Below are 24670 nucleotides of genomic sequence, written 5' to 3'. Positions count from 1 at the left end.
CTATAATTATGTGTTAATAAAAACTCAGCTGAAGTGTTTTGTTTACTGTGACCATATTTTGAGATGAGTGCTAAAAATTGAAGCATATTCAAAACCATTGTCAGGACTGAAATTAAGCCATACAAAGAATAGAACAATCAACTGAGAAGAAAAAGCTTACAGTGACAAGAGATAAACCCCTCATTATCTGAAGAGGAGACAATTGAAACAGTAGTAGTGATGTCTGCAACCTATTTTGAAAAGTATCAGGAAAATAAGATGGATAGAGGGATAGATAGGTATATAATAAAGTATGATAAAATATAGTATAGATTCTAGGTAACAGGTATGTAGGTATTCACTCTATTTATTCTTTCTGCTTTTTATGTTTGAAAATTTCCATAATGAAACACTGGACAAAGAATAGTGGTAATCACAATTTCAGAAATGCAGTTTTATGTCTTAATGTTGATAACATTTATCACTTGGGTTAATAACTAAAAATGATCATTATAACAGTATTTTTAAAAAGCAATAGATATATTCTATTTTAGACTAGGGGGAAATAGCTATAGGAATACAGTACAAACTAAAGATAAGCATACATTTTCTAACACTTTGAAGTATTCAACTCTAGGGAGCCTTCTGAAATGGAAAATATTCTACTCAGGAGAAACTAGGAGAGCATCTATGATGAACATGGTAAAAGATATTCCTTGTTAGGAAATTAAAAGACTACTAAAAATCTCCTATACACTCATAAAATTCTTATACGGTATCCAATAAAAATTAACTTTAAACTATAAAAGTTAATAGAAAAAAAAAGCATAAGCATGTCTAAATCATCAGTCTCTTCTGACCCTTCAGGAACTTGGAGCTCAAATATCTACTTTCTACTTGACATCTCTCATGGACATACAATATGCCTTGGAAACTTAACAAAATCACAGCAGAACTCTTTACTACCTCTAATAAACTTAGTTCTCCCTTAGTCTTCTTCATTTTGGTAAATAACAACATAATTCACAGGCACTTAGGGGGAAAGCCTGGGAGTCATCTTTGACTACTCTTACTGTCCTGCATTTAATCTACCAAGTATTGTTTCTCTACCCCAAAACACACTCTTTATCTCCACTACTACCATTCCATTCCATGCCAATATCCTCCCTTATCTGAACTACTTGTTTCTGTGTTAAGTGGCAATATATAACAAAAATAACTTGCAGTGAGTACTTACTTGGTGTCATGTACAGTGGTTAATAAAAACCAATATTTTTATAATTAACTATTAATTCAAACAACTCACTATCCAGCAAAAAAATAAATACATTAGAATGTGTTAAGAGTAGAGTAGAAGTATATTAAAAGGTGGTATGAAAATAGAAAAGAAATCTACCTCTTTCCAGGAAAGTTAAAGAAAGTAAATTAGATTTTTTTAAGATAGAAGATTTGTTTTATTTTAGCCTTATATTAAAGTGCTTAAAGATTTTAACAAAAAAATTCTTATATTACAAGCATTATATTTTAAAAATATTTTATGACCAGAACACAGGGCCTTATAAAAGCCTAAACGATAAGCATGGTTCAAAATTTTAAAAGCACATTTTTAAATAATAAAATGAAGGATAAGACTGGGGGATGGAATCTAGGGAAGGGAATTGGGGCACAAATGCTAGGAGTAAAAAAAAAACAGGAACAAAAAACAAAGGAGAAATTATAGAGAGTAGTCAAAAAGGGGTAAAATAAAGTCTGAGAAGTATCCACTAGATTTGGAAATTAGAAGGTCAATAGGTGACATTAGGGGGCTTCCCTGGTGGCGCAGCAATAAGGAATCCGCCTGCCAATGCAGGAGATGCAGGTTAGATCCCTGGGTGGGGACAATCCACTGGAGAAGGAAATGGCAATGCACTCCAGTATTCTTGCCTGGGAAATCCCATGGACAGAGGAGCCAGGTGGTTATAGTCTATGGGGGCGCAAAAGAATCAGACACAACTTAGCAACTAAACAATAAAAACAACAAAGTGACTTTGGAGGGGGAAATCTTAGTTAAGTAACAGTGTAGAAACCACACTGCATGGATTGAAAAATGATTCTGAAAATGATGAAATACAGATACCAAGTAGAGACTTGGCTCAAGGAAATAAGTTCAAGATTCTACAGGCAGAAGGGGAAAATGGCACTGAAGGAACATCCAGACTATGCACTCAGAAATAGTGGCTTAGAAGGAAGATAGTTGTCACTACACTAACCAAGAAATTACATCTTTAAAAAGGAAGAAAACAAAACAGATTTAAGTAGTTGAAACAATAAAAAGGTTATCAAAAATTTGTTTAATAAAAATAGGAAATAGGAAAGAACTTACACTTTATCCCCAATTTCCTCTGCCATTCGAAGAATTTCAAAGAGAAGTACCATTTTTCCAGAATGCTCTAAAACCTCAGCATCAGCATCTGTAACAAAATCTTTGTACCAGTCTGGAGCTGGACTGCTTGGATTAGAAGAGGAAGTAGCTTTACCTAAACAAAATAAATGAAACATAAATAAGTAGGCAAATAAGAGAAGAAACTGAAAGACTCCAGAGTGGGATTAAGAAAGAGATTAAGAGAAACAGATATAGACCAACCAACTCAGGGAGAGACTGAGAAAGAAACAGACTGGTAGGGAGAGAGAGGAAAAAAGACAACCATAGGAAATAAAGAGTTCTACACTCCAAGAGAAAGACAAGAGGTGGGGGAGGTGAGGCACAGAGGACTCCAGGAAAAGGAAATAGAGAGACAGAGAATCAGACATATACAAAGGAACATAAAAACACACACATATGCACACAGACATGGGGGAGGGCCTCCAAATACAGAGTAAGCAAGAGACAGACCTTGAGACAGTGCAAGTATGAGAAACAGAATTTGGGGTGGGGGGAGGGGTTCAGAAAGACAGAGACCCAAAGAAATTAAGTTCCCCAGGCCCTGAGACAGTATAATCCCAAAGCACACCCTAACAGATAGGGACCAGGAGAAAAAGACGGAGAGACCCAAAGAGAGAGGGAGAGAAGGGAAGAGAGACTGACTCAGAGATCAAGAGAGAAAAGATCTTAGGGGCAGGAAAACTTTCACTGTACTAGAATTCTGGAAAACTCAAACAAAGATTCTTCCCAGCATCATCATCTCATGTTAAATCATGTTGCTCTTTAAAAAAAGAGGAAAACATTATTTTGCTCTTATTTTCCCCATAAACGTTGACTATAAAAAGGTATGAGAAGCAAGTAACAAAATACCTATGAAAGATACACAGTTAAGTTTCAAATACAGAATGTACAGGTTTAACATATTTCTGTGCCTTCTCAGATGCCATTTAATGCAAAGTACTTTAAATTTTTGTATTGTTATAAAGTATTCTACATATTCAGAAAAGTATACATATAATAAAGAATAACAGTGTTCACACATTGCATCTTTGTCAAATTTTAAAACTTGTTAAATCTGCTTCTGATGCAGTTGAAGCATAATACAGCTCTTCTCTTATTTCCCACCCTTCTTTCTGAGAGATAAATAAAACCCTAAATTTTATATTTACTTTTTATGTGTATGTTTTTAAATTTTCACTAACGTACATCACCGAACTGTATATTATATTTCATGTTTTTAAACTACATGTAAATGGAACATATGTATAATTATATATGTATAGTTGTACTTTGGCCACCTGATGTGAAGAACTGACTCACTGGAAAAGATACTTTCCTGATGCTGGGAAAGATTGCAGGCAGGAAGAGAAGGGGATGACAGAGGATGAGATGGTTAGATGGCATCACCGACTTGACCGACATGAGTTTGAGTAAACTCTTGGAGCTGGTGATAGACAGGGAGGCCTGGCGTGCTGCAGACTATGGGGTCGAAAAGAATCAGACACAACTGAGCAACTGAACTGAACAGATACATACTTTTATACTGAATATATTTTTTCACTGAATATAGTTTTCATTTTCCATTCAAAGTGAGACTGATTCAATAATTCTGCCATATATGGTATTCTACTACATCACTATACTGTAATTTTTTAGTTCTCCTGATCACAGACATTTAGTTTCTTTTTCATTTTTTGGATACTATGAAATAACTGCATTAAACCAGTTGGTATTCTATTTTTCTAGAATGTATATATCTCATATAAGTTTAAAATTTTCTGGTATAAAGTTATGCTAATGATTTATAAAATATCACATTAAACATTCCTACTTTATAAATTGTTTACTATCTCAGGTTCTTGACATTCTGATCATGCTGTTTGATTTTTGTGTTAACTTTGTCAGGTTAACTAATAATTTTTGTTGCTAACTTTTCCTAATGTTGATTGTTTCTTCAGGCATTCTATAACTTTTTACTGTCATGTCACTTATAATGTAGCTGGAATATGTGAGAATCGTTGGTAGCCTGGGTTCAATTCAGTCAGTTCACTCGCTTAGTCATGTCCAACTCTTTGTGACACCATGGACTACAGCATGCCAGGCTATCCTGTCCATCACCAACTCCTGGAGCTTGCTCAAACTTATGTCCATCAAGTTGGTGATGCTATCCAAACATCTTGTCCTCTGTCATCCCCTTCTCCCACCTTCAATCTTTCTCAGCATCAGGAACTTTTCCAGTGATATAGTTCTTCATATCAGGTGGCCAAAGTATTGGAGCTTCAGGTTCAGCATTAGTCCTTCCAATGAATATTCAGGGCTGATTTCCTTTAGGATTGACTGGTTTGATCCCCTTGCAGTCCAAGGGACTCTCAAGAGGCTTCTCCAACACCACAGTTCAAAAGCATCAATTCTTCAGCACTCAACTTTCTTTATGCTCCAACTCTCATATCCATAAATGACTACAGGAAGGACCATAGCTTTGACTAGACAGACCTTGGTTGGCAAAGTAATGTCTCTGCTTTTTAACATGCTGTCTACATTTGGCATAGCTTTCCTTCCAAGGAGCAAGCATCTTTTAATTTCACGGCTGCAGTCACCATCTTCAGTAATTTTGGAGCCCAAGAAAACAGTCTGTCACTGTTTCCATTGTTTCCCTATTTGCCATGAAGTGATGGGACCAGAAGGCATGATCTTCGTTTTTTTAATGTTGAATTTTAAGCCACCTTGTTCTACTCTCCTCTTTCACTTTCAAGAGGCTCTTCAGTTCCTCTTTGGTTTCTACCATAAGGGTGGCGTCATCTGCACATCTGAGGTTATTGATATTTCTGCGGGCAATCTTGATTCCAGCTTGTACTTCATCCACAGCATTTTGCATGATGTATTCTGCACATAAGTTAAATAAGCAAGGTAACAATATACACCCTTGATGTACTCCTTTCCCAATTTGGAAACAGTCTGTTGTTCCATGTTTCTAACCGCTGCTTCTTGGCCAGCATACAGATTTCATAGGAGGCAGGTAAGGTCAACATTCCCATCTCTTTAAGAATTTTCCACAGTTTGTTCTTATCCACAGAGTCAAAGGCTTTGGTGTAGTCAATAAAGCAGAAATAGATGTTTTTCTGGAACTCCTTTACCTTTTCTATGATCGAGCAGATGTTGGCAATTTGATCTCTGGTTCCTCTGCCTCTTCTAAATCTAGCTTGAACATCTGGAAGTTCTAGGTTCACGTACTGTTGAAGCTTCACTTGGAGAATTTTGAGCATTACTTTGCTAGTGTGTGAGATGAGGGCAATTGTGCAGTAGTCTGAACATACTTTCACATTGCCTTTCTTTGGGACTGGAATGAAAACCGACCTTTTCCAGTTGGCTGATAGCAAGACGGCAGAGTAGAAGGATAGGTGCTCATCTTTTTCTGCAAGAACTCCAAAACTGCAGTTCAGTGCTGAACAATCAATGACAGGAGAATGTCGGACCCCACCAAAAAAAAGATACCCCACATCCAAGCAGAAAGGAGAAGCCCCAACAAGATGGTAGGAGAGGTGAAATCATGTTTCGAATCAGACCCCACAGACGCCAGAGATGCTTGAAGGGCTCAAACAAAACCTCGAGTGCACCAGGACCCAGAGGTCCCTCAGAGACTGAGTAAGACCTGCCTTTGAGTGTCTCCTGTGGAGGCACGGGTCAACAGTGGCCTGCTGTAGGGATAGGGGCTCTGGATGCAGCAGACTGGAGTCACGCAGCATGTGGCTAAGCCCTCTAGGAGGAGGTTGCCACTAGCCCCACCATACAGCTCCGAGCAAAGGACACACAAACTTCAGAACAATTATACCAAAGAAATTCTCCCACTATTAACAAAGTTCTACGACCCACAAGAGATTTCCCAACCTGGAGATCTTGCAAAGGGACCAAGAACCCCCAGGGAATTTGACTTTACAGGCCAGTGGGAAACTGAGCCAGGCTTGCCTGTGAGTGGAGGCAGGAGTCAACAGTTTGGCCTCAGGCCAAACAACAGGGAGGGAACACAGCTATGCCCATCAACAGCAAATTCAGTTCAGTTCAGTTGCTCAGTCGTGTCCGACTCTTTGCAACCCCATGAATCACAGCACGTCAGGCCTCTGTGTCCGTCACCAACTCCTGGAGTTCACTCAGACTCACGTCCATCGAGTCAGTGATGCCATCCAGCCATCTCATCCTCTGTCGTCCCCTTCTCCTCCTGCCCCCAATCCCTCCCAGCATCAGAGTCTTTTCCAATGAGTCAACTCTTCACATGAGGTGGCCAAAGTACTGGAGTTTCAGCTTTAGCATCATTCCTTCCAAAGAACACCCAGGGCTGATCTTCAGAATGGACTGGTTGGATCTCCTTGCAGTCCAAGGGACTCTCAAGAGTCTTCTCCAACACCACAGTTCAGAAGCATCAATTCTTCGGCGCTCAGCCTTCTTCACAGTCCAATTCTCACATCCATACATGACCACAGGAAAAACCATAGCCTTGGCTAGGTGGACCTTTGTTGGCAAAGTAATGTCTCTGCTTTTCAATATGCTATCTAGGTTGGTCATAACTTTCGTTCCAAGGAGTAAGCGTCTTTTAATTTCATGGCTGCAGTCACCATCTGCAGTGATTTTGGAGCCCCGAAAAATAAAGTCTGACACTGTTTCCACTGTTTCCCCATCTATTTCCCATGAAGAGATGGGACCGGATGCCATGATCTTTGTTTTCTGAATGTTGAGTCTTAAGCCAGCTTTTTCACTCTCCTCTTTCACCTTCATCAAGAGGCTCTCACATTCATACATGACTAATGGAAAAACCATAGCTTTAACTATACAGACCTTTGTTGGCAAAGTAATGTCTTTGCCCTTTAATAAGCTAAGTTTGTAACAGGTTTTCTTCCAAGAAGTGTCTTAATTTCATGGCTGCAGTCACCATCTGCAGTGATCTTGGAACCCAAGAGAATAAAATCTGTCACTGTTTCCACTGCTTCCCCATCTATTGGCCATGCAGTGATGAGACTGGATGTCATGATCTTAGTTTTCTGAATGCTGAGTTTTAAGCCAGCCTTTTCACTCTTTTCTTTCACCTTCTTCAAAAGGCTCTTTAGTTCCTCTTCTCTTTCTGCCATAAGAGTGCTGTCATCTGCAAATATGAGATTATTGATATTTTTCCCAACAATCTTGATGCCAGCTTGTGCTTCATCCAGCCCGGCATTTCTCATGATGTACTCTGCATATAAGTTAAATAAGCAAGGTGACAATATACAGCCTTGATGTACTCCTTTCCCAATTAGGAACCAATCTGTTGTTCCATGTCTGGTTCTAACTGTTGCTTCTTCACCTGCATATAGGTTTCTCAGGAGGAAGGTCAGGTGGTCTGGTATTCCCATCTCTTTAAGAATTTTCCACAGTTTGTTGTGATCCACAGAGTCAAAGGCTTTAGAGTAGTCAATGAAGCAGAAGTAGATGCTTTTCTGGAATTCTCTTACTTCTGTGATCCAAAGGATGTTGGCAATTTCATCTCTATTCCTCTGTCTTTTCTAAATCCAGCTTGTACATCTGGAAGTTCTCAGTTCATATACTGTTGAAGCCTAGCTTGGAGGATTTTGAGCATTATCTTGCAAGCATGTGAAATGAATGCAATTGTGCAGTAGTTTGAACATTCTTTGGCATTCCCATTACTTTTACAGACCTCATTATGCATTTATATTTAAACCACAATAAACTACTACCTAATGTGTCACATATTTAATATGATTCTATGCCTTGAGTATCTTATACTATATTCCTCCGTCTTTTCTTGACAAACTTCCATGTATATTTTACTGTCCTTCAAGCATCAACAAAACTTTCATCTTAGAACAGCCTTCTTAAGAGAATGACCCTTGTCTATCATCTGGGAACTTGAATGGTAAACAGTCCCCTGTACTAACGTAAAATTTTCCCTGAAAACGAAGGGACCATTGGCCCTAGGCTTCTAGAAAAACAATACCTATTTTTGTTTCAGGAGTCTGATATTTGCTAAAAGCCAGGCAGACACTGCTATTGTCACCAGTCCCCATTAAAAATCCTTGGGTACTTAGCTTTTAATGATCTCCTCTGGTAGACAACACTTCACACATACTGCCATAAAATGTTACTGCAGAAATTAGTACATCCAGTGTGACTCCACTAGAAGAAGACTCTTGGAAGATTATGCCTGTTTTCCTCTGGACTTTGATCCATATATGCCTTTTCCCTTTCCTGATTTTGCTTTACACCCTTTTGCTGTAATAAACCATAGTTTTGAATATGAGTATCTGCTAAGTCCTGTGAGTTACCAAACCTGGGGGTGGTTTGGAAGACTCCTGACACATAGCTTATCAAGCATATGTTGACTAAAATTCCTTTCTACCATTAGTCAACTGGCAAATAATCAGTGCCTTTGGGAATTTTACATTTTGACAGATGTGCAAACAACTTCAGCAGTGGTTATCCAATTTAATAAAGGCAATTTATATATGGTAAAAGTGTCAACAATTAAATTAAAAAGCTGGTTTAAACGTGGCAGAAAATAAGAAGTCTCAAAACTTAGCACAGGTGAAAATTTTTGTGCAAAGACAACAGATTCATACTAATTTTAATTCTATTGGATATAATGACAATATTTAATCTCTAAAAATTAAAACTGGCCCCTGAAACATGGGATACTCCAGTTAATAATTATCCTGAATATATAATTAAAACCTACAAATAGATATTACATGTGGAATATTCTTATTTCATCATTGACATAGAATAATCATTCCTTCTGTTATAATTTTGTATTGTATAGGCATACATGACAATTAACAGTGAATTAATAAATCAAAGCCATTCCTAAATATCCACCCTGGATATCAAAAAAATGCTTACAAGGTATGGTACAAAGGAAATACAAACAAATAGAAAGCAAAACTTTTAACTCTAATTTCTTGAAGCAATACAAATATATATTTAAACACCATATCTGCAGCGAGATACACTATAGTTGTTTTTTTTCTTTAGAACTTCATTTTATACCAGAATTCTACTACACATGAATATTGGGAGAAGTCATTGGAAATGTAGATTATTGTTAAATGCAACTTAAAGAATACTCTCTCCATCCCGTTTTGGTAGCACAGGTGTTTCTATGCGTACTAAACTCAGTGGTTCTATTGGAAATGCAACATATTTGCCAGTCTAGTGAAGAACATTCCCCACCAGGCCAAGCATCCCTGAAAACCAGGCCCCTTTGCTTATTTTTTGATTCCTCGTATCAGTGTATTAGATATACATCATATATTTTTGATTCTAGAGAATGACTGAAAGAATTAGGCTATAAATTCACCTATCAATCAGCCATCATCATCATCTTCAAAGTGTATCCCAAAGTAAAAGACTACCAGAACTAAAGAATCGGAGATACCTTGTTACCATCTCCTAAAACTGAATCTCTTTCCTGACTCCATCCTCTTTTCAGGGTACCACTTCATCCCTTACTCTTCTTAGCTTTTTTTCTTTAATTAAAGAATAGTTGATTTACCATGCTATGTTAGTATCAGGTGTACAGCAAAGTGATTCAGATATATATATATATATATATATATTCTTTTTCAGATTCTTTTCCCTTATAGTTTATTGTAAAATATTGAGTACAGTTCCCTGTGCCATACAATAGGTCCCTGTTAAATATCTATTTTATATATAGTAGTAAGTATATGTTGGAGAAGGCAATGGCACCCCACTCCAGTACTCTTGCCTGGAAAATCCCATAGACAGAAAAGCCTGGTAGGCTGCAGTCCATGAGGTAACTAAGAGTCGGACACAACTGAGCGACTTCACTTTGATTTTTTCACTTTCATGCATTGGAGAAGGAAATGGCAACCCACTCCACTATTCTTGCCTGGAGAATCCCAGAGACGGGGGAGCCTGGTGGGCTGCCGGCTATGGGGTCGCACAGAGTCAGACACGACTGAAGCGAGTTAGCAGCAGCAGCAGTAAGTATATGTTAATCCCCAACTCCTAATTTACCCCCCTTTCTGTTTCGGTAACCACGAGTTTGTTTTATATGTCTGTAGGTCTATTTCTGTTTTGCATATGTTTATTCGTATTATTTTTATTTTCTTAGTTTCCAGATATAAATTATATCAGATGGCATTTGTCTTTCTGACTTACTTCACTCAGTATGATAATCTCTAGGCCCACTCATGTTGCTGTAAATGGCATTATTTCATGAATTTTTATGGCTGAGTAATATTCCACTATATACATATATATGGGATTCCCTGGTGGCTCAGTGGTAAATGATCTGCTTGCCAATCCAGAAGACGCAGGTTTGATCCCTGGGTCAGGAAGATCCCCTGGAGAAGGAAATGGCAACCTACTCTGGTATTCTACCTTGCATGGAAATCCCAGGGACAGAGGAGCCTCGTGGGCTATGGTCCATGGGGTTGCAAAAGAGTCAGAGAAGACTAAGCGACTAAACAACTAAACAACAACACACACATACACATACCACATCTTTATCCATTTATCAACATTTAGGTTGCTTTCATGTCTTGGCTATTGCAAATTGTGCCACAATGAACACTGAGGTGCACATATCTTTGCAAATTATGGTTTTTCTCCTGATATATGTGCAGAGCTGGGATTGTAAGATCATATGTTTTTAGTTTTTTATGGAACCTCCATCACCTCACACTGGTCAGAATGGGAATCATCAAAAAGTCTACAAATGATAAATGTTAGACAGGGTTTGAAAAAGAACCCTCCTATACTGCCGGTGGAAATGTAAATTAGTATAGCCACTATGGAGAACAGTAAGGATATTCCTTAAAAAGCTACATTGTAATCTTAGAAATAAAGGTGGGATATCATTAAAATATTATGTGTATAAATAACAGTACTAATAGAATGGTAAACTCTGTAAGTGTATTTTGTACATTGATATAACCAAGCTTCTTGAGCAGTACCAGACACATAGTAAGAATACAATCAACATTTGTTGAATGAATAAATGTGCTATGTGAATGTTAACATCATGATATTACATCATATACAAAGTATATACCCATACAATAAATTACAGACATTTTGCTTTTAATTGACTTATAATTAGCTTTTAGGTATACAACAGTGATTAAATGTTTTATACATTATGAAATGATAACTACAATAAGACTAGTTACCATCCATCACAGTACAAAGTTGCTATAATATTACTGACTATATTCCCTAGGTATACATTAAATCCATATGAATTACTCATTTTATAGCAGGAAGTTTGTATCTCTTTGTACCTCTTGATTCCCTTTACCTATTTCATCCACACCCTCACGACGTACCTCCCTCTGGAAATCACCAGTTTGCTCTAGATATCTATGAGTATTATGTTCTTAGTTTTGTTTGCTTATTAGTTTTGCTTTTTACATTCCACATATAAGTGAAATCACAGAGTATTTTTTTTTCTTTCTCTGACTTATTTCATTTGCCTGTAGGTCTATTCATGTTGCGAAAATGACAAGATTTCACTTTTTATGGCTGAATAGTATCCCATCACACACACACAGACACACACATACCCCATCTTTATCCATTCATCAACTGATAGACACTTATGTGCTTCCATATCCTGGCTATTGCAAATAGTGCTGCAGTGAACATGGGCTACATATTTTTTTTTTATTTAGTCTCTTTGTATTCCTCAGAAATGGAAATGCTGGATCTTGTGGTGAATGTTAGTTCTTTTAATTTTTTCAACAACCTTCATATTTTCATAATGGCTGCATCAATTTACATTCCCACCAGCACTGCACAACAGTTTCCTTTTCTCCACATATTCACCAACACTTGTTGTATCTTGATTTTGATAACAGCCATTCTGACAGGTGTGTGGTGGAATCTCACTGTGCTTTTGATTTGCATTCTGCTGATAATTTGTGATGTTGAGGGTCATTCCATGTTCTTGTCAACCGTCTGTAGTTTTTCTTTGGAAAAACATCACTTCAGGTCCTCTGGCCAGTTTTTAATCAGTTTTTAATTGGTTTTTGATACTGAGTTGTATGACTTCTATATATACTGTGGATATCAACCCCTTATAGGGTATATCATATGCAATATGTTCTCCCATTCAGTAAGTTGCCTTGGATTTTGTTGGTGGTTTCTTCCACTGTAGAAAATCTTTTTTACTTTGATGTAGTCTCATTTCTTTAATTTCACTTCCATTGCCCTTGCCTAAGGAAACAGATCCCCAAAAAAATTTCTAAGACCCATGTCAAAGAGCCTACTGCCTATGCTTTCTTTCAAGAATTTTAAAATTTAAGGTCTTATTAAGTCTATAATCCATTTTGAGTTTATTTTTATATGTGATATAAGAAATTGGTCCAGTTTCACTCTTTTGCAGATAGCTGTCCAATTTTCCTAACAACATCTTTCCAAGAGACTATCTTTTCCCCACTGGATGTTCCTGTCCCCTTTGTTATAGATAATGGGATATAGAAGCTTGGTTGAGTTTTTTTCTGAATTCCCTATTGTGTTCTATTGATCTATGTCTTGGATTTTGTGCTACTACTATATTGTTTTGATTACTAAAGCTTTGTAGTATAATTTTAAGTCTGGAATCATGTTATCTTCAGCTTTGTAATTCTTCTCAAGATTGCTTTGGCTGTTTAGTACATTTCTGGTTCCATACAAATTTTAGGATTGTTCTAGTTCAGTCTAAAAATGCCATTGGGAATATTCCTCCCTTTGCAATTTTTGAAGAATTTGAGAAAGACAGATGTTAGCTCTTCTCTAAATGTTTGACAGAACTTCCCTGTGAAGCCATCTAGTCCTGGACTTCTGTTTGCTGGAAGATTTTTTATCACAATTTCAATTTCCCTGGTTCTGATTGGTCTTTTCATATTTTCTATTTCTTCCTGGTTCAGTCCTGAAAGACCAAGTTGTATCTTTCTAAATATTTGTCCATTTCTTCCAGGTTGCCAATTTTATAGGCATATATTTGCTTACAGTAGTCTCTTATGATGTTTTGTATTTCTGCAGTGTCAGTTATAACTTCTCCTTTTTCATTTCTAATTTTTATTGATTTTAGTCCTCTGCTTTTTTTTCTTGATGAGATTGGCTAATGGTTTATCAATTTTATCTTCTCAAAGAACCAGCCTTTAGTTTTATTGATCTTTGCTACTGTTTTCTTCATTTTTTCTTCATTTATTTCCACTCTGCTCTTTATGATTTCTTTCCTTCTCCTAACTTTGGGGGCTTTTTGTTCTTATTTATCTAATTGCTTTGCATGTAAGTAGGTTGTTCATTTGAGATTCTTCTAGTTCCTTAAGGTAGGATTATAGTGCATAAACGTCCCTCTTAGAATTGCCTTTGCTGTGTCCCATACATTTGGTGTTGTCATGTTTTTGTTGTCATTTGTTGCTAGGTATTCTCTGATTTCCTGTTTGATTTCTTCAGTAATATCTTGGTTAGCTGGTAGCATATTATTTAGCCACCATGTGTTTGTGTTGTTTTTTTTCTTTTTCTTACAGTTTTTCGCCTGTAATTCATAACTAATCTCATAGCATTGTCGTTGGAAAAGATGCTTGATACAACTTCAGTTTTCATACATTTACTGATACTTGATTTGTGACCCAAAATGTGATCTATCCTGGAGAATGTTCTGTGTGCACTTGAGAAGAAAGTGTATTTGGCTGCTTTTTGATGGAGTGTCCTATAAATATCAATTAAGTTCTAAATGCTCTACTGTCTCATTTAAGGCTTGTGTTTCCTTATAAACTGTCTGGATTATATGCCCACTGGTGTAAGTGTGGTGTTAAAGTTCCCCACCATTAATATGTTACTGTCGATTTCCCCTTTTATAGCTGTTAGCATTTGCCTTATGTAGAGAGGTGCTCCAATACTCCTAAACTCATTCTACGAGGCCACCATCAACCTGATAACAAAACCAGACAAAGATCACAAAAAATAGATGCAAAAATCCTCAACAAAATACTAGCCAACAGAATCAAACACATTAAAAGAATCACACATCACAATCAAGTAGGGTTTTCCCAAGGATGCAAGGATTCTTTGATACACAAATCAATCAATGCAATATACTATATTAACAAATTGAAATATAAAAACCATATAATAACCTGAATAGATGCAGAAAAAGTTACGGACAAAATTTAATATTCATTTCTGATTAAAACTCTCCAGAAAGTAGGCACAGAGTGAAGCTACTGCAACATAACAAAGCCCACATATGACAAACCCACTACAAACATTATTCTCAATGGTGAAAAACTGAAAGTATTTCCTCTAAGATCAAGAAGGTGATGAGGGTGTCAATACTTGCCCCTATTCTTCAACATAGTTTTGTAAGTTATACACATACTAATCAGAGAAGAAAAATGAAAGGAATCCAAATTGGAAAAGAAGTAGTAAAACTGTCACTGTGTACAGATAACATACATGGAAAATCATAAAGATGCCACCAGAACATTACTAGAGGTAACCAATGAGTTATTAAAGTTGCAGGATACAAAATTAATACACAGAAATCTCTTACATTCCTATATACTAATAATGAAGGATGAGAAGGAGAAATTAAGGAAACAATCCCATTTACCATCACAACAAAAAGAATCAAGTACCTAGGAATAAACATACCTAAGGACTCAAAAGGCTTCCCTGGTGGCTCAGTTGGTAAAGAATCTACCTGCAATGTGGGAGACCAGGGTTCGATCCCTGGGCTGGGAAGATCCCCTGGAGGAAGGCGTGACAACCCACTCCAGTATTCTTGCCTGAAGAATCCCTATGGACAGAGGAGCCTGGCAGGCTACATACAGTCCATGGCGTCACAAAGAGTCAGACACAACTGAGTGACTAAGCACAGTACACACCACAGCAAGGAGGCAAAAGACTTGTATGCAAAAAATACAAGACACTGATGAAATCAAAGACGACACAAACAGATGGGAGAGATATACAATGTTCTTAGATTAGAAGAATCAATATTGTGAAAATTACTATACTACTCAAAGCAATCTACAGATTCAGTGAAGTCTCTATCAAATCACCAATGGCATTTTTCACATAATTCAAAATTTGTATGGAGACACAAAAGACCCCTAATAGACAAAGGAATCTTATGAAAGAAAAACAGAGCCAGAGAAATGAGGCTCCCTGACTTTAGACTATACTACAAAGTTACAGTAATCAAGGTATTACCATATTAGCACAAAAACAGAAATATAGATCAATGGAACAGAATAGAAAGCCCAAAAATAAATCCATGCACCTATGGTCACCTAATCTATGACAACACGGAGAAAACACAGTCTGTTCGGTAAGTGGTGCTGGGAAATCTGAACAGCTATGTGTAAAAGAATAAAACTGGAACACTCCCTAACAGCATACACAAAATGAATTAAAGATCTAAATGCAAAGCCACTATTAAAAACTTAGAAGAAAACATAGCCAGAAGAGTCTTTGACACAAATCATAGCAAGATTCTTTCTATCTCCTAAAGTAATGAAAATAAATAAATGGGACCTAATTAAACATAAAAGCATTTGCATAGGAAAGGAAACCAAAAACAAGATGAAAAGACAACCCTCATAATGGGAGAAAATATTTGCAAATGAATCAACTGAGAAAGGATTAATCTTAAAATATATACAAGTAGTTCATGCAGCTCAAAATAAAAAAAAAACAAACGACCCAACCAACAAATGGGTGGAAGACCTAAGCAGACATTTCTCTAAAGAAAATACACAGATGGCCCACAAACATGTGAAAAGATGCTCAACATCACTCATTTTCAAGAAATGCAAATCACAACTACAATTTATATCACCCCACACTTCTCAGAATGGCTGGCATCAAAAAATCTACAAACAATAAATACTAGAGGACTTCCCTCATGGTCCAGTGGTTGAGAGTCAGCCTTCCAATGCAGGGCACACAGGCTCGATCCCTTGAGGTCCAGGAGGGTTGCACATGCTATGGGGCAACTAAGCCTATAAACCATAACCAGTGAGCCTGTGCTCTAGAGCCTGCCAGCCAAAAATACTGGAGCCTGTGTTCCACAACAAAAGAAGCCACTGCTATGAGAAAACAACACACTGCAACTAGAAAGTAGCCCCTGCTTACCATAACTAGAGAAAGACCATGAGCAGCAACGAAGACCTAGTACAGCCAAAAATCAATCAATAAATCAATATATATACAGTCATTAAAAAAAACAGAATCTACATTTTCTTTTTAAAAATTAAAAAATGAATGCTGTAGAGGGTGTGTAGAAAAGGCAACCCTCCTATACACTGTAGGTGGAAATGTAAATTGGTACAGAAACTACAGAGAACAGTATGTCAGTCACTCAGTTCAGTTCAGTTCAGTCGCTCAGTTGTGTCCGACTCTTTGTGACCCCATGAACTGGAGCACGCCAGGCCTCCCTGTCCATCCCCAACTCCCGGAGTTTACCCAAACTCATGTCCATTGAGTCAGCGATGCCATCTAATCATCTCACCCTCGGTCGTCCACTTCTCCTCCTGCCTTCAATCTTTCCCAAATCAGGGTCTTTTCAAATGAGTCATCTCTTCTCATCAGGTGGCCAAAATATTGGAGTTTCAGCTTCAACATCAGTCCTTCCAATGAACACCAAGGACTGATCTCCTTTACGATGGACTGGTTGGATCTCCTTGCACTCCAAGGGACTCTCAAGAGTCTTCTCCAACACCACAGTTCAAAAGCATCAATTCTTCAGTGCTCAGCTTTCTTTACATTCCAACACTCAAATCAATACATGACTACTGGAAAAACCATAGCCTTGACTAGACAGACCTCTGTTGGCAAAGTAATGTCTCTGCTTTTTAATATGCTCTCTAGGTTGGTCATAACTTTCCTTCCAAGGAGGAAGCGTCTTTTAATTTCATGGCTGCAATCACCATCTGCAGTGATTTTGGAGCCCCCAAAAATAAAGTCAGCCACTGTTTTCCCATCTACTTGCCATGAAGTGATGGGACCGGATGCCATGATCTTAGTTTTCTGAATGTTGAGCTTTCAGCCAACTTTTTCACTCTCCTTTTTCACTTTCGTCAAGAGGCTCTTTAGTTCTTCTTCACTTTCTGCCATAAGGCTGGTGTCATCTGCCTATCTGAGGTTATTGATATTTCTCCCAGCAATCTTGATTCCAGCTTGTGCTTCTTCCAGCCCAGCATTTCTCATGCTGTATTCTGCATATAAGTTAAATAAGCACAGTGACAATATACAGCCTTTATGTACTCCTTTTCCTATCTGGAACCAGTCTGTTGTTCCATGTCCAGTTCTAATTGTTGCTTCCTGACCTGCATACAGGTTTCTCAAGGGGCAGGTCAGGTGGTCTGGTATTCCCATCTCTTTCAGGATTTTCCGCAGTTTATTGTGATCCACACAGTCAAAGGCTCTGGCATAGTCAATAAAGCAGAAATAGATGTTTTTCTGGAACTCTCTTGCTTTTTCAATGATCCAGTGGATGTTGGCAATTTAATCTCTGGTTCCTCTGCCTTTTCTAAAACCAGCCTGAACATCTAGAAGTTCACGGTTCACGTATTGTTGAAGCCTGGCTTGGAGAATTTTAAGAATTACTTTACAAGGGTGTGAGATGAGTGCAACTGTGCAGTAGTTTGAGCATTCTTTGGAAGTGCCATGAAAACTGACCTTTTCCAGGCCTGTGGCCACTGCTGAGTTTTCCAAATTTGCTGGCATATTGAGCGCAGCACTTTCATAGCATCATCTTCCAGGATTTGAAATAGCTCAACTGGAATTCCATCACCTCCACTAACTTTGTTCATAGTGATGGCTCTCAAATCCTACTTCTGGGGATATATCCAAAGAAAACTAGTTCAGAAAGATACATGCACCCCAATGCTCTTTGCAAAGGATTAATCTCCAAACTACACAAATAGCTCATAGAACTCAATATCAAAAAACAAACAATTCAATCAAAAAATAGGTGGAAGACATAAATAGCCATTTTCCCAAAGAAGAAATACATGTGTCCAATAGACATATGAAAAGATATTCAACACTGCTAATTATTAGAGAAATGCAGATCAAAATGACAATAAGGTACAACTCAACACCAGTCAGAACAGTCATCATCAAAAAATCTATAAACAGTAAATGCTGGAGACGATGGGAAGAAAAGGATCACCTCTTGCACTGTTGGTGGGAATGTAAACTGTTTCAGTCACTGTGGAGAACAGAATGGAGGTTCCTCAAAGAAAAAAAGTAAAATTACCATTTATTGTTGTTGTTGTTGTTGTTCTAAGTCGCTTCTAACTCTTTGTGACCCTATGGACTGTAGCCCACCAGGTTCCTCTGTCCATGGGATTCTCCAAGCAAGAATACTGGAGTTGGTTGTCATGCCTTCCTTCATAGGATCTTTTCAACCCAGCAATCAAACCCACAAATTCACCTGTGATACCATCTGTACCTGGACTTTTGTTTTTCAACTATAGGTTCAATATTCAGATCTTCTATCTCTTCATGATTCAGTCTTAGAAGATTGTGCAATTCTAGAAATTTATCCATTTCTCCTAGGTTGTCTAATTTGTTGCCACACAATTTAGTACTCTCTCATTATTCTTTTTATTTTGTTGATGTTAGTTGTAACTTCTCTTTTCATTTCTAATTTTATTTGGGCTCTCATTTTTTATAGGTCTGGCTAAATGTTTGATTTTGTTTATCTTTTCAAAGAAACAACACTAAATTTCATTGAATTTTACTTTTTTAGTCTCAATTTCCATTCCTTCCACTCTAATCTTCATTATTTCATTCCTTCCACAAACACTGGGCTTTGCCTGTCCTTTTTCTTGTTCCTTTAAATGTACATTTACATAATTTATTTGACATTTTTCTTATTTCTTCTAGTAGGCCTGTACCACTATGAACTTTTCTCTTAGAATTGCTTTTGCTTCATCCCATAGATTTTGTAATGTTGTGTTTCCATTTCCATTTGTCTCAATGCATTTTTTAATTTCCTCTTTGGTTTCTTTGTTGATCCACTACTTGTTTAGTAGCATGTCTTTTAACCTCCATATGTTACTGTTTTTCTCTAGTTTTCTTCTATGTGACTTCTAGTTTCATACCACTGTGATCTAAAAAGATGCTTGATATGATTCCAATCTTCTTAAATTTATTAAGGCATGTTTTTTGACATAATATGTGATCTGTCCTGAGAAATATTCCATGTATATTTGAAAAAAATGTGTATTCTGCTGCTGTTGAATGAAATGATCTATATTGATTAAATACATCTTGCTGAATATGTCCTTTACCAATTTAGAGTCTAGATGGTCTATCCATTGAAGTAAGTAGAGTATTAAAGTCCTCTATTACTGTATTACTGTATATTTCTCCCTTTATTTCTATTAATATTTTCTTTATATATTTACATACTCCTATGTTGGGTATATGAATAATTATAAATGTTATATCCTCTTGTTGGATTGACCCCATTATCACAAAGGCATGCCCTTCCTTGTCTTTTCTTATAGTTTTTGTTTTAAAGTCTATTTTGTCTGATATAAGTATTACTATCCCAGCATTCTTTACTTTTCCATTTGGATGGAGTATCTTTTTTTTAATCTCTTCTTTTTTGGTTTATGTGTGTCTTCAGACCTGAGGAGTCTGCTACAGGCAGCATATAGATGGGTCATACTTTTTTATCCATTCAGCTACCCTATGTCTTTTGATTGAAGCATTTAGTCAATCTGCATTTAAAATAATTATGGCAGGCATGTAGTTATTGCCATTTTTGTACTTGTTTTCTGGTTATGTTTTCAGTTCTTCTCTGTTCCGGTCTTAATCTCTTTGTTTCTTCCCTTGTTTTTTGATGGATTTCTTTAGTTTCACATTTGGATTCTTTTATTTTTTGTGTATCCATTGTAGCTATTTTTGATTTGTGGTTACCATGAGGCAAAAGTTCCCACTCTGTGGTCATGCAGTGTCAGATGAGTATGAGCAGTTCTCCACTGGAGGCTGCCCCTACTTGTACTAAGTACATGGTGAAAAGCTATGTCAAAGATGGTTTCCACGTCCAAACACATCGCCCTTCTGCAACATCTGCATCAACAAGACAGTGTCCTGTGCCAAGGCTGACAAGCTCTAAGAAGGTATGTAGGGTGCCTTTGGAACACCCCAGGACACAGTGGCCACAGTACACATTGGTCAAGTCATCATGTCCATCAGCACCAAGCTAAAGAATAAGGAACAGACTGAGGCCCTACACAGGGCCAAGTTCTAGTTCTCTGGCCAACAGAAGATTCACCTGTCCAAAAGGTGAGGATTTACTAAGTTTAAAGTCAATGAATTTGAACAGATGGTGGCAGAAAAGCAACTCATCCCACTTGGCTGTGGGGTCAAATACATCATTAATTATGCCCCTCTGGACAAATGGCAGGTCACAGAATCACAACAGCCTTAGCGTTCTCCACTGCTTGTTCAAGCCCACCATTAAATCCTCCTTTCCAGTCTGTCAATCAATCAATCAAAAAAAAAAAAAAAAAGCACTCCATTTTCACTTGCCTGTCATGTTTTATTTTTTGTTGCTATATTTAATTTCTTTTTATTTTGTATATCCCATAACTATTTACTTATACCTGATATTCTTTTTACTACTTTTTCTTTGAACTTTCATACTAGCTTTTTAAAGTGACTGATCTAATTCCTTTAACATATATTTTCTGTCACCAGTGATTTTTTTTCTTTCATGTATTTTATTTCTAGTTGTGACCTTTTCCTTTACCCTTAACAGTGACCCTTTAATATTTCAGGCCATTTTACTGGTTATGAACTTCTTTAGAGTTGTTTGCTTGTCTGAAAAACTCCTTATCGCCCCCTTCAAGCCTCAATCATAACCTTGCTAAGTAGAGTATTCTTGATTATAAATTTTTATTCTTTCAGCACTTTAAATACATCCTGGCACTCCCCTCTGGACTGCAAAGTTTCTGCATTAAAATCAGCTTATAGGCTTATAGGAGTCCCCTTCTATGGATATATGATTAGCTGTTTTTCTCTTGTCTTTAAAGTTCTCTTTTTATCTTAAACTTTTGCCATTTTAAATATGATGTATGTTGGTATGGGAGTTCCCTTTGATTGATATATGATCAGCTGTTTTTCTCTTGTCTTTAAAATTCTCTTTTTTATCTTAACCTTTTTCCATTTTAAATATGATGGACCTTGGTATGAGTCTCTTTGGGTTCATCTTATTTGGGATCTCTGTTTCCTATACCTGGGTATCTGTTTCCTTCCCTAGGTATGGATATTTTCCACCATTATTTCTCAAGTAAGTTTTTTGTTACTTTCTTTCCTTCTGGGAACCACATAATGTGAATATGGTTGATGTTTCACAGATGGCTCATACACTCTCATTTTTTAAAAATCCTTCCCTTCTTATTGCTATTCTTATGGGGGTAATTTCTACTATTTTATCTATCAGATTGCTTGTCCCTTTATGTCATCTCATCTGCTTCTGATTCCATAAAGTGTAACTTTTTAAATTTCAGTTACAGTACTGAGCTCTGATTGATTCTTTCTTGTATTTTCTAAGTCTTTGTTAAAGCTTTCAGTGAGTTCCTCCAATCTTTTCCTGAGTTTGGTGAGCACCATTAGGACAGTTTCAAATCTTTTATCAGGTAAACTACTTATGTCTGTTTCACTGAGGTTTATTTTTTCCTGGGGTTTTATTTTGTTCTTTCATTTGGACCACATTCCTCTATCTCATTATTTTTATTTCCTTTACATTTCTATAAATTAAGAGAAACAACTACCTGTCCTAATCTTGAAGAGGCCTTGTATGGGAGCATTCCCTGGGTAGACCACTTGGGCCTAAAGGCTTTTGTGGCTGACTGGGGCTGCAGTGGGCACCAACAGGGGTTAATCCCTGGGGAACAATATGCCCAATACTGCAGTGGTGGGACTAAAGAGCCTGAAGCAGGCCCAGTCCAGGGGCAGCCCCCTGCGAAGTACTGTGTATAAGGCTGCCTTAGAAGGATAGCTGGAGCTGGAGAGGACATGGTCCAGGAACAATCCCTGAAGAGTGCTGGGCTGTAGGCTACCTTGATGGGGCAGCTGAAGATAGAGCAGTCACAGGCCAGGAGGAGTCCTGGGGGGCAACTCCAGGCAATGGTGATCATCAGTGCCTCCAACCCAAGCCAGACCTCCAGCAGTTCCCTGTCATTTTGGCAGCAACTTCAGGGTTAGTAAACAGATTTCCTTTACATATACTCTAGGTGCCTTTAAAGTTTTTTCACTGTTTCCCAGAGTGAGTGTGTCTGCATTTGGATGCCTCAGCAATATATCTTTCTACTGTAGATCATCCTGAAAGAGGAGAGAGTCCCATGGATACTGTGTTTCTGACTTTCCTACTAGTTTCTATGTGGTTCTTCGATTGGTAGCATGAGCATATTGGGCCCTCAGATCTTCTTCAAGAAGAAGTGTACTCTATGTAGGTGTAGATCAGTGTGCTCAGGGGAGTAGGTAAAGACAGCGTCTTCCTGTGCCACCATATTCCTCAATCTACTTTATGTTTTCAAATATAAATGCTCACTGATAAAGCTTACTCTGAAAACAAGCGCATAAAACTCAGAAACATTGCATGTTCAGTTCCAGACCATCACAATAAAGCAAATAGACCAATAAAGTGAGTCACATGGCTTCATGGTTTCCCAGCACTTGTAAAAGTTATGTTTATATACTATGCTTGCTTGCTAAGTCACTTCAGTCATGTCTGACTCTGTGCAAACCTATAGTTCATAGCCAAAAAGGCTCATCTATCTGTGGGATTCTCCACACAAGAATTCTAGAGTTAGTTGTCATGCCCTCCTCTAGGGGATCTTCCTGACTCAGGGATCGAACCTGCATCTCTTACGTCTCCTGCACTGGCAGATGGGTTCTTTACCACTAGCTCCACCTAGTAAGCCCTTATATACTATCCTCTAGTCTATAAGTATACAATACTATTATATCTTAAAAAAACAATGCACATACCTTAATTAAAAAGTAGTTATTGCTAAAAAATACTAAACTTCATCTCACTGAAGCCGAGTCATAATTGCTCTGGCTGGTGGAGAGTCTTGCCTCCATGTTGACGGCTGCTGACAGTCAGGTTCCTAATAATGGGGTGTCTGTGGCGATTCCTTAAAAAATTTAGTTTGCTGCATCAATAATAGCTCTTCGTTCCATGAATGATCTCTTTGTAGCATGTGATGCCATGTGACACCATTTTATTCACAGTAGACCTCCTTTCAAAATTGGAGTCAATCCTCTCAAACCCTGCCACGGATTTATCAACTAAGTTTAAGAAAGGTTCTCAAGTCTCTGTTGTCATTTCCACTATCTTCACAGCATCTTCATCAGGAGCATATTCCATCTCAAGAAACCACTCTCTTTGCTCATCCACAAGAAGCAACTCTTCATCTCTTAAAGTTTTATAATGAGATTGCAGCAATTCAGTCACATCTTCAGGCTCCAATTCTAATTCTAGTTCTCTTGCTATAATATTTCCACATCAGCAGTGACTTCCTCCACTGAAGTCTTGAACTCCTCAAAGGCATCCATGAGGGTTGGAATCAACTTCTTCCCAACTCCTGTTAATGTTCATATTTTGGACCCTTCCCATGAGTCACAAATGTTCTTAATGGTACCTAGAATGGTAAGTACTTCCCAGGTGGTTTTCAACTGACTGCCCAGATCCATCAGAGGAATCACTATCTATGGTAGTTATAGACTTACAAAGGGTACTCCTTAAATAATAAGACTTGAGAGTCAAAATGATTCCCTGGTCAATGGGCTACAGAAAGAATGCTGTGTTAGCAGGCTTGAAAACAACATTAATCTCATTGTACATCTCCATCAGAGCTCCTGGGTGACCAAGAGCAGTAATATTTTCAGAGTAATCTTTTTTTCTGACCAGTTGGTCTCAACAGTGAGCTTAAAATACTCAGTAAATGATGCTGTAAACAGATGTGAGGTTATGCAGGTTTTGTTCCATTTATAGAACACAGGCAGAGTAGGTTTAGCAAAAGTCTTAAGGGGCCTAAGATTTTCAGAATGTACTGTCTTCAACTTGAAGTTACCAGCTGCATTAGCTCCTAATAAAAGTCAGCCTGTTCTTTGGTGCTTTGAAGCTGGACATCCAGTTCTCCTCTCTAGCTATGAAAGCCTTAGGTGGCATCTTCTTCCAATAGAATACCATTTTGTCTCCACTGAAAGCCTATTGTTTAGTGCAGCCACTTCATAAATTATCTTCGCTAGATCCTCTGAATG

The 24670-nt window shown here is 37.6% G+C and overlaps 1 protein-coding gene and 1 pseudogene across 10 annotated transcripts in view; one reads left to right on the top strand and one right to left on the bottom strand.

The window, feature by feature from the left end:
- ATRX (ATRX chromatin remodeler) overlaps positions 1 to 24670 on the bottom strand; it is a 286342-nt gene that overhangs the window by 62021 nt on the left and 199651 nt on the right. For 8 of the 10 annotated variants that reach the window (XM_061409663.1, XM_061409658.1, XM_061409661.1 and 5 more), the window contains one exon: positions 2342 to 2495. In XM_061409663.1, coding sequence (XP_061265647.1) covers positions 2342 to 2495 — 154 coding nt within the window. Of the gene's footprint in view, positions 1 to 2341; positions 2496 to 2518; positions 3860 to 6627; positions 8636 to 24670 lie in introns of those variants that run through there. The other 2 variants (XM_061409667.1, XM_061409668.1) reach the window with 2 other exon arrangements.
- LOC133243138 (large ribosomal subunit protein uL16-like) lies at positions 20392 to 20903 on the top strand (annotated as a pseudogene).

This window comes from Bos javanicus, chromosome X (genome assembly GCF_032452875.1).
Source record: "Bos javanicus breed banteng chromosome X, ARS-OSU_banteng_1.0, whole genome shotgun sequence".
NCBI lineage: Eukaryota > Metazoa > Chordata > Mammalia > Artiodactyla > Bovidae > Bos > Bos javanicus.
The sequence above is the reverse complement of the archived record's forward strand: the minus strand, read 5'-3'. Positions and strand labels throughout refer to the sequence as shown.